Raw genomic sequence first — 16,635 nt, forward strand, 5'->3', positions numbered from 1 at the left:
CTTGCACAGTGCACTCACCAGAACAAAATAACATAAGGCACTTCACAGGACCATTATCTAACAAACTGTCACAAGCTAAAGGAGGAAATGTTAGGGCAGAGATGGGTCAAAGCTTGGTTTAACTTTCACCTTAAGGGGCTAGTAGGGAGGTAGAGGGGCTTACAGAGAGTTTTGGATCCTTACAGCCAAGAGGAAACAACTTTTGGTTCTTCCATTGTAGCAAAGCATCCTAACATCATCACAGACTAAACTGACAGATAGGTCCCATCACCCCCTACCCTGGGAATATAATGAAAACTGGGAGAACTGGGATTGACAGATTAGGCTAAAGTTTGCTCAATGCTGTTTAACATCTTGGTGCATCAGTAAATGGTGACTCCTATTAGCTGAATGTCCTTTTAAAAAACTGGCAGAAGCATGGATTGAATTATACACATTTTGTTCCATTGGAGTCACCTATTCATGTCCATCCACCAAAGGAATGGGTCCTTGCACCACTGGACACAATGGTGATACATGGTGATGGCTGATGAGACATGGATGTGGACACAATGGTGATACATGGTGATGGCTGATGAGACATGGATGTTGCGCTTTGTGCCCCCGTTCAAATCAGCCCCAGGAATTCTCCCAATCTGAATTCAGCCAATGAGCTCACAGACACTGCCACTTAATACAAAAACATCACTGCAAACCTTGCTGCTTAGTTTAAAGAAGTACAATTACAAAACAAGATTAATCATTCAGCCCAAGCATTTAATTATAATAAATATTCTCAGGTTTACAGCCTTGATACAAACACTGATGAAAACTCGAACTTCCCTGATCCAACACACCTGCTTTGCTCAGCTCAGCTCAGTGGTCTTTCTGCAGCTCTTTGGCCCTATGGGATCTTGTTCTATACCATTTTAATAAAAGCCCAGAGAATGTTTTCTTGGATCAAAAAAAATTATTTAAGCTTTGTGCCAAAGAGAAATCACCCACATGAAAACCAAACAGAACTATTTTCTTTCAATCCCCAATTATACTAATGCTACTTTATTCTCCCACATTCCCATCAACTGCCCCCAGATTCTACCCACACAGCACCTGGCAACTTACAGTGGCCAATAAACAACCAACCCAGAAACTGGGGCACCCAGAGGAAACCCAGGAAGAATGTGCAAACTTCACACAGACAGAGCTAGAGGGTCAGAATTGAACCCAGGTCACCAGATCTGTGAGGGTACAACTCTACTAGCTGTACCGCTGTGCCACTACAAATGCTTTACGCCACTTAAAGTGCTATACAAATGCAAGTTACGACTGTTGCTGTATGCATATCAAGGTGATACAGTCTTGATATAACCAGAAAGAGATCAGGAAGCATATTCAATAATAACTTTATACCTAATGAGGAAAATCTCGCAGGACTACAGGAAGGAACTGGAGCACAGTGACCTCTTTCAAAGAACTGATACAGACACAACGGCCATAGAGACCTCTTTCTATTCTGTACTTGATTATACAGTACTGCCACACTCGGGATAATCTGTCAGCAGTGATACTGGTGATGCATTTGCCTGCAATGTTCAGTATTATGCAGTAACATGGTTACCATTAATAGGACTGAAGAGAAAATTCCCATAGGAGCAATAAGATTTTATAAAACCTCACAGAGAGGGACCTTGTAGTGGTCAGTTTGGGTAATGCGAATCATTAAACATTGAGTTTAATCCCTGAACGAAGGTAGAATAGAAGTATGAGAGTAAATTGATGCAATGTATCCTGCAGAGCTGACAGGGTGTCAGCAATGCGGCAGAGTGAAAATGAGCTCACACTACCTCCCACACTCCTACAAAACCCGGGGAGGTGAACCTACACCTCGATCTCGCTGTCACAGCAGTGATAATGCAGCAGGCTTGCTTCTACTTTCAAATGCAAGCTCTCTCAATTGTGGAAAAGCTTAATCATATTCCACAGGCCGGCAGGATGCGAGTTCCACCTCATCAGGAAGCTCGCAGTGTTCTGGGCACAAGCTCACATCCTGCCCTCGCCAAAGAACATTGATCCAATGATCTTGCCGTCCCACTTATTGTAACACAGCCTTGGTCTGGTTATCTCTTATTAGTAACAGGAAAAAGGATGCAGAGGGAGGAACAAGGAAAGAGAAATAGAGAGGGGAAGGAAAGAAAGAAGGAAAATGAAACAAGGGAAAATTAAGGGAAGTAAACAGGTACAGAAGACAGGAAAGGACAGGGAAGAGGGAAGGTAATGGGCGGTTGGCTGGAGGTGTGGGGAAGGTGGTAAGATTACAGGATCCCACACTGCAAAGTCTTCAGAAAAGTCTTTGAAATTACTAACTCTACAACTTTGGTGCTACTGAACATCTGCTAAGAGCACTGTGCTCGCCAACAATATGTGTTCAAGATCAGCCTTGTATGAACACGGGCAACATCACAAAAAATAGCATCATTTTGCTTTGAGGATTCATTGGGAGATCTTTGAATACAATCAAAGAGCTGCTTGGACCACTGGGTGGGTGGAAACAAGGAACAACCAGTCTTTGGGTGAAATATCTCTACTGCTCTCTATGTACATTGCACTGACTTGGAAGGAGTAAATCTTGTAATGCTGTGTTACTTTGACTATTGTTTTGGAAGATGGTATTTTATTCATATTGATGTCAAATAGCCCAACTGTTTCAATGGAATTAAAGGTTTAATGTGAGGTTACAGAATTTCTGCATTTTGATTTGATAAACGTTCGTTAAGCCAGAATACTCATCTCTATTGTTAAGATTTCTTATCAACAACAACTTGCATTTCACTGTTCCTTCACAACTTAACAAGATCACAGTTAAAACTGAGGTAATTTTAGGCCAGGTGACCAAAAACTCAGTCAAAAGGAGGAGATTTTAAGCAATGTTAAAGGAGCATTGAGACAGGGAATGTTGAGTTTAGGATGGAGATGACGAAATGCATGGGTGTTAATGTGGGGAAGGACACTCCACATCCACAAGAGGCCATTGCTCTCAGAGGGTTGTGGACTGGAAGGAGGATATAGAAATAAGGGAGAGACCAGGGAGGGATTTGAATACAAGGGTGAGAATCTTAAGTCTAAGAAACTGGTGAACGGTGATGGGTGAACAGAACACGGTGCTAATTAAGATATAGGATCCAGAGTTTTGCTTGGTTCTGTCATTCAAAGGCAATGTATTATCAGCCATGCTTCAAAAAAAATGTTATATAGATCACACATCACCATACTGCTTGGTATTGAGGGTGGATACCACTCGGATCCATCCAATTCACAGACAGACATGCACAGTTTGCCCTTTGTCTACGACTCACCTTAAGAACCATTGTGCATCACCTCACTCACTCAAACAACCAATCTCAACATCACACTGTGAGCATCTAATCAGATCCACCATGTGGCCAATAAGAGTCCAATTCCAGAATTTTGAAATGGAACACATCTACTTGGTTGTTACTGTGTGTGCTCCTTACAGACAGTGACAGGAGGATTATTAATGAGAAATACCGAAATGCAGAGGGACTGCCGTTCATGGAAGACTCACAAAACCTGTTTTATATATATATTGGAGAACCATGGGTCTAATGAGAATGAGAATTCTCCCATGGGTCTAATGAGGACAAGGAACTGAAGGAAACTGGTGAGCTTGAAAACTGATAAATCCCAAGCATCCGAAGATCTACATCCCAGAGTTTTGAAAGGGATGGCTTCAGAGATAGCAGAATCTCTGGTTATCATCTGCCAAAATTCTATAGATTCTGTATTTGTTTCTGAGGATTGGAGGGTAAAAAATGTCTCCACTATTTAAGAAAGGAGGGAGACAGAAGTACTAATGTTAGCCCAATGGCAGTGGTAGGGTAAATGCTGGAATCTATAATAAAAAATGTAGTAACATAATATCTTGAAAAGAAAAATAGGATTGAACATGGATCTATGAAGAGAAAATCATGTTGACGAATCTGGTGGAGTTCTTTGAAGATGTGACTCGTAGAATAGATAAAAGGTAAATCAGTGGATATGATGTATTTGGATTTTCATAAGGTCCCAAAAGGGAGATTGATCAACAAGGTTAGAACATGTGGAATTGCAACATACTGACCACAGACAGAGAATTGGTTATCAGATAGAGAGCAAAGAATGGGACTAAATCAATCATTCTGATGTTGACAGGCTGTGACCAGCAAGGTACCCAAGGATCACAGAATGGACCCCAACTACTCTCAATCTCAGGGCCCACTCCTGCTCCTATTTGTTATATTCCTACTTTCAAAACATTTAACAGGACCACTGGAGAACAAAATTTGTTGGAGAAACATAAGCAGGCACTGGGGAAGATGGCCAAACATTCTGTTAAGCAGGAATACTTTAAAGTCTTTGTAAAGAGGCGAGGTAGCAAGGTGGAAGTTTTTAAGAAGGTGGTCTAGATGAAAGCTTTGACCCTGGTCCTAGACTCCCCAGCTGCAGAGACCTCTTCCTTACATACAGTCTGTCAAGCCCTTTAAGAATTTTGTATGTTTCAATGAGATCTCCTTTCAATGAGATCTTCCAAACTCTGCAGGATACACTCCTATTGTACTCAATCTCTCCTCATACGGCAAAGTTACCATCTCTGGAACCTTCTTGGTGAATCCTCACTGCACTCTGTTTGTGTCAAGTACATCTTTTCTTACGTAAAGAGACTAAAACTGTACACAGTACTCCAGGTATGGTCTCAGTAAAGGTCTATGCTAATGCAGCAAGACAGCTTTACTCCTGCATCCAAAACCTCTCATAACAAAGGCTAAAATACTATCTGCCCTTTTATTCAGTTGCTGCACATGCATGTCGGCCTTCAGCGACCTGGGAACAAGTACACTTAGATCACTTTGAACATCAACATCACCCAACCTCTTGCCATTTCACAAATTCTCCACTTTTCTGTTTTGTGCACCAAAGTAGCCAACCTCACATTTTTCTACATTGTATTTCATCAGTCATGTTCACTTCCAGTCTTTCAACTTATCCGTGTCCTCTTGAAACCTTTTCACATCCTGCTCTAGAAATGACATTTGGTCCCTTTAGGCAGCTCTTTGATACAGGTGGGGCCAAACCATTGATTCCTGTGGCATCCCATTAGTCACAGCCTGCCAACCTAAGAATGATCCATTTATTCCCACTCTTTGCACGTTCATCTGGGGGAAAAAAATGTCAGAGCTGGGTGCAGGATATGTAACCTGACAGCTTAGAGGTAGTGGGAGGAGAGAGGCAACACGAGATGGAGCTGGGTACCATCAACATTCATTTGGAAACTGATGCTCTGGTTTCAATGATGTTGTCAAAGAACGGTTTGTGGATATTGGTATTGGTTTATTATTGTCACTTGTACTGAGGTACAGTGAAAAACTTGTCTTGCATACCGATCGTACAGATCAATTCATTACACAGTGCAGTTACATTGAGTTAGTACAGAGTGCATTGATGTAGTACAGGTAAAAACAATAACAGTACAGAGTAAAGTGTCACAGCAACAGAGAAAGTGCAGTGCAATAAAGTGCAAGGTCACAACAAGGTAGATCGTGAAGTCATAGAAGTTTGGAAAGGCTCTAGGAGAGGTTTATGGTGGTCAGGGGTGTTAATGGTGAGAAGAGAAGCCATTGTGGGTGATACTCTCCCTACGACTGGATGGGTAAATATGGAACTTGGTGGTTCTACCTGCTGGGTGATGTAGGAGAGATGTTGGTGAAGCATGATGTGGTCAGTTGGGTCAATGGCTGTGGAGAAGGACAAGGAATCATGGACTAGCTTTAAGGCAATACATTAGTGACCTTGATCAAAATAGTTTCATTTTTATGGTGCAACTGGCTCCAAACATAGCAAAAGAAAGACAAAAATTGCAAAGGCTGCAAATTCAAGGACTTTGTAGGTCAAAGGGACGTGGGTAATTCAGGAAAGTCAAATATTATTGTAAATGCAACATCCATAAGTCTCCATCCTACTGTGCCTCACGAGCACTTGAATAGACATCAGACAGGTCTTCATTTCTCCAGGGCTGTCCAAAGCCAGACACATCAAATCAGCAGCAGCACAAGCCAGACCAAGCACTGATCTTACCCCAGCTTGCCCACCAGTGACGTGGGTAGCTGAGCATTATCAGCTAGCAGAGAGAGGGAATTCAGTGCACAACTTGCAGTTATTCTGTGCCCTTTAATGTCACAGAATCATACAGTTATACAGCAATGAAACAGGCCTTTCAGCCCAACGCATCCATGCCAACCAAGGTGCTTACTGAGCAAGTCCCACTGCCAGAGTTTGGCCCATATCCCTCTAAACCTTTCCTTTCCATGTACCTGTCCACATATCTTACAGAGAAGTACCATCCCCCACTGAAGATGTTGGCACATTAAAGTAAATGGTAACATTTAATGGACCAAGTTTCAAGGCCAAAGGAATTAATTAAACACTGTGGTAAACCGCAATGGCAAAGATTAAACTGGAGGGGCAGGTGAGCACAGGAAAGAATCATCATTAGCAGTAACTCAACCAACATCACTCATATCTTCAGGATAATAAACTTTTATATTATATTCATTCACTAACAGATTGTTGGATCTACAGATTTTTTTTATACTTTATTGTTCTTTATGATTATCCATGTCATGATTGTTCTCCTGATCTCTTTGTATTACATGTATAAACATGATATATTAATCTGTATTAATTTGAAAACTAATAAAAAGATTGAAAAAGAAAAAAGAAAGATAATAAACTCAACTTGGAGTCAGAAGGTTGTATCTTAGGGAGTACTGCACTGCTGAAGGTCCCATCCTTCAAGTGAACCACTAAACCTAGGTCCTGCTTGTCCACCCACTAGAACATAAGATATCCCATGGCAATACCTGAGAGAAGAACAGGAAATCCTGGCTAGTTTCCGTCCTTCAAACTACACTGCTGGGAGAGATTATCTGACAATGACCATGAAGCTATTGCTGGGACCTGGTGTACAAGTCAGTTTCTGGATTTCCAACATTACAATTGTACTTCAAAAACACTTCATTGGTTGGAAAAGCTGGGAGGTCTTGAGGTAAAATAAGTCCCTCTAAAAACCAACAACCTTTGATTAACGCTGTTGAAACTACTCCCAGAATCTGAGGTCCTATTCTCCGTGGTTTAACCACACAGGTCACTACAGTCGATCCCCACCAGGTAAGGTGCAGATGTTGATCCCAACGCCCTGCCCAGATTGCTGTTTGGTGGCTGATTCAGAATGGCTGCACGCCCATAATGGTTAACGACCTTCAGTTCACATTTAGCTATAAGCATCAGTTTAAAACTCTGTTCACACAGTACATGCCATGCTACAGTAAAACAAGGTTTACACAGACATGTTCTACCTCCCCGTCCCACCGCACCCCACCCCAGAGTAACAACAGGTTTGTGGTCCACATTTTCATGAGAGACATGGTGGGGGTGGAGGGGGGGGGTGGGAGTGGGGGGGTGAGGGGTTTGAAAACCAGAAGAATTCTAAGCAGGGAGGGTGGGGAGGGGGAAGAAAAGGCTGGGCGAGAGAAGAAGATGGAACAGGGAGATAAAAAGGGGGACAGAGGGGAGATGAAACTGACAGGATAGGGGTCTACGGACAAGAGAAGGGGAGGATGAGGGGAAAGAAGGACTGGAGAGGAAGGAGAAATAGGAATGAAGAAAGGATGGGGGCAGAAAAGCAGATGTGGAGAAAGGCAAGGCTGAGGACAGGGGGAGGAGGATAAGGGATTGAGGTGAGAAATCAGGGGACAGCGGAGTTGGTGATGATGAGATAACGGGGGTGCTGTAACATAAAACAGCGGGGCAAAGACAAGGGAGAGTGGAGGGTGAAGAGGGTAAGACGGGCAGTGGGGGGGGGGGTGAAAGGTAGGGGGAGGAGGGGTGGGGAGAGTTAATTTTGGTTGGTAGCTTTGGGCTCCAGGGTTCTGCGGGAGGTCGGTGCCCCGGCTCCCCTTACACAAGCGGTGGAGACTTTGATCGAGCGGCAGAGGGCCCGGAAAGCGTCCACATCCTCACTGTTTAAGTTGTGTGGGGTTACGTGCACCGGAGCCCAGTCTAGTCACGGCGGTGTCTGGCCGGCGCCCTCCCCGGCGCTGCCGGCTGCAGTGACCCGAGAGAGCTCCGGGCTGTGGGCGAAGCGTGTCTACGGCGAGGCCGGGGATTAACTCTCCTCCCCTGCCCTCCGCCCGGGTGGGGGTTGCTGCCTCACTCTGCATGAACGCCCGCAGGATTCCGATGCAATGACCGAGAAAGTTTAACCAGACGAGAGGGTGGGGGCAGCGGCCGAGGCCAGACTGGAGCAGGGAAGAGGGCGATGGAAGTGGTCAACCCTCCTGCCCAACTACTGGCCTTCTCCGCACGCAGGAACCATCCAGAGGGATTCGTTTCCACAGTGTGCACGTCCATCAGGGGAGAGAGGGAGGGGGGGGGGGGAGAGAGGGAGGGGGGGGGGAGAGAGAGGGAGGGGGGGGGGAGAGAGAGGGAGGGGAGGGGGAGAGAGAGGGAGGGGGGGGGGAGAGAGAGGGAGGGGGGGGGGAGAGAGAGGGAGGGGGGGGGGAGAGAGAGGGAGGGGGGGGGGAGAGAGAGGGAGGGGGGGGGAGAGAGAGGGAGGGGGGGGGAGAGAGAGGGAGGGGGGGGGGGAGAGAGGGAGGGGGGGGGGAGAGAGAGGGAGGGGGGGGGGAGAGAGAGGGAGGGGGGGGGAGAGAGAGGGAGGGGGGGGGAGAGAGAGGGAGGGGGGGGGAGAGAGAGGGAGGGGGGGGGGAGAGAGAGGGAGGGGGGGGGAGAGAGGGAGAGGGAGGAGGGGGGAGAGAGAGGAAGGAGGGGAGAGAGGGGGAGAGAGAGGGAGGGAGTGGGAGAGAGAGAGAGGAGGGGAGAGAGGGAGGGGGGGGGAGAGAGAGGGAGGGGGGGGGAGAGAGAGGGAGGGGGGGGGAGAGAGAGGGAGGGGGGGGAGAGAGAGGGAGGGGGGGGGAGAGAGAGGGAGGGGGGGGGAGAGAGAGGGAGGGGGGGGGAGAGAGAGGGAGGGGGGGGGGAGAGAGAGGGGGGGGGGGGAGAGAGAGGGAGGGGGGGGAGAGAGAGGGAGGGGGGGGAGAGAGAGGGAGGGGGGGGGAGAGAGAGGGAGGGGGGAGAGAGGGAGGGGGGGGAGAGAGGGAGGGGGGGGGAGAGAGGGAGGGGGGGGAGAGAGGGAGGGAGGGGGGAGAGAGGGAGGGAGGGGGGAGAGAGGGAGGGGGGGGAGGAGGGAGGGAGGGGGGGAGGAGAGGGAGGGGGGGGGAGAGAGGGAGGGGGGGGAGAGAGGGAGGGAGGGGGGAGAGAGGGAGGGAGGGGGGAGAGAGGGAGGGAGGGGGGGAGAGAGGGAGGGAGAGGGAGGGAGGGGGGAGAGAGGGAGGGAGGGGGGAGAGAGGGAGGGAGGGGGGAGAGAGGGAGGGAGGGGGGAGAGAGGGAGGGAGGGGGGAGAGAGGGAGGGAGGGGGGAGAGAGGGAGGGAGGGGGGAGAGAGGGAGGGAGGGGGGAGAGAGGGAGGGAGGGGGGAGAGAGGGAGGGAGGGGGGAGAGAGGGAGGGAGGGGGGGAGAGAGGGAGGGAGGGGGGAGAGAGGGAGGGAGGGGGGAGAGAGGGAGGAGGGGGGAGAGAGGGAGGGGGGGGAGAGAGGAGGGGAGAGAGGGAGGGGGGGAGAGGAGGGGAGAGAGGGAGGGGGGGGGGAGAGAGGGAGGGGGGGAGAGAGGGAGGGGGGGAGAGAGGGAGGGGGGGGGAGAGAGGGAGAGAGGGAGGGGGGGAGAGAGGGAGAGAGGGAGGGGGGAGGGAGGGAGAGAGGGAGGGGGGGAGGGAGAAGAGGAAAAAAGGAGAGAGGAAGGAAGGAGAGGAAGGGGGAAGGGAAGAGTAAGAGGGGAGGTGGTCAGCCCACCCCCGCCTCTCCGCCACGGATAATCCCACTGTGGCGGAGAGCGGGAGGGGCCAGCTCCCGGCCAGGACCCCCCGAGCGGGAGCCGTGCGGAGCAGCGCGGCCCTGAGACGAGAGCGCGGGACACGGATCCCATCCCATTCAACCGGGGCGCCCCAGACTGATGCCAAACTTACACTGCGACGGGACTTGTTGGGTCTCCATGTCGTGCCGGCCGGCTGGCATTCACACAGTCCACGATCCTCCCGCTCCCGGGGTCATGCCTACCCCCAGCTTCAATCTCCCGAGGGTTGGGGGGGGGGGGGAATGGAAGAATCACAAGCGGCTCCTCGCCTGTCCCGGCGCTCCCACCGACGGTCCACGGACTCCTGTCCTTCCCACACCCCACCCCCCGTCAGGGGAAAAAAAACTGTGGGATGACAAAAGATTCCGCAGCCCAACCAGCTCCTGGTTCGCCCACTCCCCCTCCTCCTCCCTCTCAAACCGCGGCGGCTCCTTCGGCAGGAAAGGAAACTTGGATCGCCGGTCGAATGAAGAAACACGTCGCCGTGCTCGTTAAGTCTTCCCGCAGCCTGCGAGCCGACTGCAACACTGACGCAGCCGCGCTGAATTCCTGCACAAGGCGAATTCCGATCTCTCCACTCTCTGTTTATCCGCGTTGGAGCAGGCGCTCCGGTGGCGCACTTGCAGCCCACCCCCTCTCTGCCCTTCTGCTTCCCCCTCCCATTGCCCCCGGCCAGTATAACTGGGACGTGTTAGGAAAGCCCGCAGGGGAGGTAACTTGTTGAGAGCGTGCAGCGGACTGCAGAGACCAGCGCTCCCGGCCACAACTTTTCTGTCCCCTTATTCCCCGATGGCGGAAGGAAGTAATCATCCCCAACATCCCTGAAGTTTTCACTGCTTCCACAGGGGCTGAAAGCCGCACCATCTCCTTTTCCCGGTCAGCCCTTTATAGACGACGCCGCACCTGCTGATCTGGGAGTATTTAGAGCAATTAAATCAAGCGGGAAAAGTGTCAGCATGTAGCAGAGCCCGCTGTTTACTATTCCACGTTCGCTAATGATAATTTCAGTTAATTGGTTACTTAAATAAATATTTTCACTGTATTTAGACGCGCATAGCTGTGATACGATATGTACTGGTAACTAACATCCCCTGATGTAAATCAATGTGACGTTCAGTGCGACACAGCTCAGAGCGAAGAATCAATGTTTTAAAAAATCTGCAATGCTGGAAACAAATTAAAGCAGAAAATCCGGCGAAATGTAGCAGACCTGAAACGTTGACCAAAAATGAAACAAACTGCGGGTGGAATTCAGCCTGTCGAGCGACACCAGCATGTGAACTGATGCAGGGTCTCGACCCGAAACGTCGACGATTCCCTTCCCCCCACAGATGCTGCTCGACCCGCTGAGTTCCTCCAGCAGATTGTTTGTTGCTCCAGATTCCAGCATCTGCGGTCTCTTGTTTCCCCGAAATGCTGACCGGTTCTCTTTCCACAGATCTGCTGAGTTTTTTTTTCCAGCATTTTATGTATTTATGACCGCAGTTCAGGAGTGTTACACGGTGAGGCAGTTTCCCGGTGTGAGCTGTGGTGAGTTACATTGCTGCAGATTGGTGTGGTACTGTGCTCCAGTGTGAAATACGGTGTGACACACCGTCCCAAATCAATGTATTGCAAGCCATGACTGTGTGCACGTCAAACCGCGCAGGCAGCGAGAAAGGCAGAAAATACTGGTAACAGTAAGCCAGGCAGCATCTGTGGAGAGAGAGAGAAACAAGAGTTAACGTTTCAGGCTTGTGAGTTTTCCTCAGTGGAAGCGGCATGTGGGAAACAGATCCAAGTAATCCCACAGAACATGATCAGACAAGGCTCTGCTGTCTTGTCATGATCATATAGGGTTGATGGTGGTTGATTAAATGACCAATAGGGAAGGGAAGCAATCTGTCTTATTAGGATAGGTTGAGCAAGCTAGGGCTTTTCTCTTTGGAGAGGAGGAGGATGAGAGGGGACTTGATAGAGACGTACAAGATGATAAGAGGCATACATCGAGTGGACAGGGACTTTTTCCCAGTGCGACAATGGATAACAGGAGGGGACATAATTTTAAGGTCATTGGAGGAAGGTGTAAGGGGGATGTCAGAGATAAGTTTTTTTACACAGAGAGTGGTGGGTGCATGAAAAGCACTACCTGCAGAGGCTGTGGGGGCAGATACATTAGGGACGTTTAAGAGACTCTTAGATAGGCACATGAATGATAGAGAAATGGGGGGCTATGTGGGAGGGAAGGGATAGATAGATCTTAGAGCAGGATAAAATGTCAGCACAACATTGTGGGCCAAAGGGCCTGTACTGTGCTGTAGTTTTCCATGTCTATGTCTATGAACCCAGCCAAGTTCCATCTGAAGCCTCCTCCTGATGTCGCCACCTTCATGGAAGGTAGCTGCTGAGAGTATTGGAAACAGCAAAGGCCCTGAGCCTGAGCAGCATCCCAGCTGAGGTAGGTTGTGGGTAAGAATGACCCTGCACCTGGAGTCATTGGTGTGGGAACAGACCCTTCATCCCACACCAAGCATCAAACACCCATTTCCTCTAATCTTACATTTTATTCTCCCCAGATTCTGCCACTCACCTACAAACTAAGGACAATTTACAGCAGCCTACAAATCTGTGCATCTTTTGGATGTTGGAGGGAACTGGAGCACCCGGAGGAAACTCACATTGTTACAGAGAGAATCTGCAAACTTCATGCTGATAGCGCCAGAGACCAGTATTGAACCCGGGTCACTAGAGCTGTGAGGCATTGGCTCTACTAGCTGCGCCACTGTGCTGCCTTGTCAAGTTGCTCCAGCAAAAATGTATACTTGATGATGTCAAACTTGGCCAGATTCCTTTTCCTGGAAGCAACAGGACAAAAGCATTCTAGCCAATTCCCACCCCATCAGAACAGCCCCAGTCATCAGCAAGGCAATGAAACCTGCAAAAAATATTCTCCTCCCTTTGACTTGGTTTGGATTCTGCCAGCACCACCCAGATCCAGATCTCTTTACAGCCTTAATCCAAACATTGATAAAAGGCCAAATTGCAGAAATGAAAGTGTTGTCCTTGACCTCATTTAACCAAGTGCAACGTGAAGATATTCCTGTAAATTTGATTCAGTGGAAATTAGGGGAAATCCCCATACAGCATAGTCATATCTATATAGTCATAGTTGTTGGGGGCCTCAGTCCCATTGCTTCATTACAGGAGCTCTCCTGAGTCCAAATATCTTCAACTCCTTCACTACTGACCTTTGTTTTTTGTTCTTAAACAACATTTCCTTAAACTATACTCACTACGGGAACTTACTTTGACTGTCCTTAGAACACGTCTTATTGCAGTCCCACTCAAGCCTCTTCCCTACTTCGTTGTGGCCCTTGCACTTTTATTTGTTTACCCGCACTTTCTCTGTAGCTGCCACACTATATTCTGTATTCCGCATTCTGCTTTCTTTTTACTACTTTTTACTAATGTATGACATGATCTGACTGACAGCACGCAAACACGAGCTTTTCACTGTATCTCAGTAACATGTGACAATGATATACCAATAATAATAAATAATAATAACTTTTCCATTACTTTGATGACTGTGTTTGTGCTGCTTCTTGTACAGGACTCAATAATTCCATTGTCTTTGCTGCCAATTTCCATACTGCTCTCACATACACATTGTCCATCTCTGACTTTTCCCTTCCCTTTCTGGATTTCCCTATCTCCATCTCAGTGCATAGGTTAGCAATCAATACGTTTACATCCATAAACTCCCTGACCTGCACTTTCTCCTACCTTGCTTCCTGGAAGGATGCCACTCCCTTCAGAGTTTTGGAAAGGGAAGGGAATTGGTGTCTGTTGGTGGACTCCCATTAAAAGAGTTCACTCAACTTCTCTGTCTCCATCATGTCTTTCTGACGACAAATCTATCCACACCAGTGCCCCTGAAATGCCTTTATTTTTCCTTATGTGTGTCTTTCCCTGACCATACCACAGAGCTCTCCTCTTTTTCCCACACCTCTTTTCTCAGCTGCTCTCCTCCCAGCCAGAACAAGGACGAGATTCTTGTCCTCACCGTCCAACTCACCAGCCTTCACATTCAATGGATCATCCTTCATAATTTCCACCTCTTCTCATGAGAGTCCTCCAACAGACACCAATTCCCTTCCCTTTCCCTTTCAAAATTCCGAAGCGACTGTTCCTCTTTAAGAATTCCTGACTTGCTCCTTCCACCTCCATAAACCATTCCCCTTCTCAAGGTGCTTTCTCATATTAGAAAAGAGATGCAACACCTGACCTTCTGCCTCTTCCCTTCCCACCTCCAGGGACCCAAGCAGTCCTTCCAGGTGTGACGACAATGACCTTGCTCTCCACCCAATCACAGGTATTCCATTTGTTCCCTCCTCCCCTCCCACTCTGTAATTTAAGGCACAATTATTTTCTCACTCCTCCAGTTCTGATGAAGGGTCATTGGTCCATAATGTTAACTCTTTTTCTGCCTCCACAGGTTTCTGCCTGACCTGTCGAGTATCTCTAACATGTTCTGTTTTTAGTCTTTCCATTCATCTCAGGTTCAGGCCTGTGTGGTTCTCAATGACACATATTAAGACATAATGTTCTGGATTAGTACGATACAACAGCATTGTTTACTATTCCAGATCTCTGTGAAATATAATGTCATATATTGTGATCATACTCACTGGTGATTACATAGCATTCAGCTCCATTTGAAAATATAGTGGTTTGCGCCACAGGCAGCAAGACTTGGGCAACAGTCCAGTCGAACTGAGAAGATGTCTTTAATATTTGTGCCACATGACCGCCAGGCAATGTCCAACTCCAATAAGGGAGAGTCTAACCAACCCCTCTTAACAGTACCTGGTACTGTCATCACTGAATTCCTCACTGTCAATACATTTGGGGTCTCCATAGATCAGTGACCTAACTGGACCAGTCACACAAGAGTAGGTCAAAGGTTAGATGTTCTTCAATGGGTGATTCACTTCTGAGTCCCACAGCTTTTCCATCAACTGCAAGGTCAGGGGTGTGCTGGAATATTCTCTATGTCTGGAAGACTTTAACCCAACAGCTCTCGTTAACACTCAAGACAAGGTAACCAGGTTGGCTGGTAACAATCCATGAATACTCACTCCTTCCACACCATGGCTCCAGTCTGTTCCATCCAGAAGATGCATCTTAGCAACTCACCAAAGACCCACAGGAATATGACCAACAAGTTCTCCTCTGTCACATGCTGCTTGATTTAAAAATATTTCTTTATTTTTTCAATATCAAAATGTCAAAATCCTGGAATACACACATGAAAAGAACTTTGGAAGATCTCATGGCATAGGTTCAAGAAAACACTCACTAGGACCTCCTCATAAGGAAATTAGGAAAATGCAAGAAATGTTGACTTGCCATTCGTACCAACAGCCTGACAGAATAATTTTTAAAAACCTATGCATCATACAGTGGGCTATAATGTTCTAGGTTATAATGAAATCATACAGTGAATTAAATTGTTCCTGTGTTGCAGATCAAAGTAATATTGAGTGATTTACACAGTTCCAATCAGCGCACCATTCATTGTTCAAATTCAGAGTGTTGTGATGCAACATGATAAATTGTGTCAGGTTTGTGTGAATCAGTGTGTGTTACAATTTTTTGCCAGTCCTGATTCAGGGTTTTGACCCAAAACATCAACAATTCCTTTCCTCCCACAGAAGCTGCTCAACCTGCTGAGCTCCTCCAGCAGATTGTTTGTTGCTCTAGATTCCAGCATCTGCGGTCTCTTGTGCCTCTGGTACAATTTTCTATATTAGTGCTACCACATGTGTGATATATTACTCCAGAACAGTGTGGTGTAAGGTGACAAGTTGCTCCTGATATTATGATAAACAGTGAGCCAGAATGTTCCAGATCAGTGAAACATCACACAGCAAGACTCAGAGCTCCAAGTTCCAGATCACACTGCTAAGATGGAGAGTGAATCAACAAAATCATAGAATATAGAGTCGTACAGGTCAGAAACAGGCTCTCAACCCATGATGACCATCAAACACCCATCTGCACCAATCCTACGTTAATCCCATTTTATTCTCCCCACATTCCCATCAACCCACCCCTGATTCTACCCCTCACCTACACATTAGAGTCAATTTACAGTGGCCAGTGAACCTACCGACCCACAGAGCTTTTCGATGTAGAAGCAAACTGGAGGAAAGCGACGTGGTCGCAGTGATAGCACACGAACAATACCGGAGGTCAGGACTGAACCTGGGCAGTGGAGCTGTGAGGCAGCAGTTCTACTCACTGTGCTGCCGTGTCACCCAATGTGAAACACTGATCTGATCAGTGTGTAATAACGCATCAGGAAACGTCGCTGCTGAACTGTGTGTGAGATGGCAATATGCTTTCTGACCAGTTTGTTACACAATCTTTCATATCACTGTGATAAGTGTCCTGGACTGTGCAAACACAGTGCAGCACAGAATTCTAGAAATGTGTAATGTGCCAAACAATGTTGCAGATCAGTGTTACTGTGGAGTGTAATAAGGTTTAAATCAATGTGACACACATTGAAACACTGCTCTGATAAATGTGATATTCAGTGGGGTATCATGTTACAGATCATTTAATACCACACTTTGTGATACATTATTCTTTATCA

The 16,635-nt window shown here is 47.6% G+C and overlaps 1 protein-coding gene across 4 annotated transcripts in view; it reads right to left on the bottom strand.

Annotated features, from left to right (window-relative positions):
* map7d1a (MAP7 domain containing 1a) overlaps nucleotides 1-16,635 on the bottom strand; it is a 208,339-nt gene that overhangs the window by 134,366 nt on the left and 57,338 nt on the right. For 2 of the 4 annotated variants that reach the window (XM_052036590.1, XM_052036589.1), the window contains exon 1: nucleotides 10,105-10,838. The exons of the other annotated variants lie outside the window; for them this stretch is intronic. In XM_052036590.1, the coding sequence (XP_051892550.1) occupies nucleotides 10,105-10,153 (49 nt within the window). In that variant the 5' untranslated portion in view covers nucleotides 10,154-10,838. Of the gene's footprint in view, nucleotides 1-10,104; nucleotides 10,839-16,635 lie in introns of those variants that run through there. 4 annotated transcript variants of the gene reach the window in all.

The sequence above is a fragment of the Pristis pectinata genome, chromosome 22 (assembly GCF_009764475.1).
Source record: "Pristis pectinata isolate sPriPec2 chromosome 22, sPriPec2.1.pri, whole genome shotgun sequence".
Lineage (NCBI taxonomy): Eukaryota > Metazoa > Chordata > Chondrichthyes > Rhinopristiformes > Pristidae > Pristis > Pristis pectinata.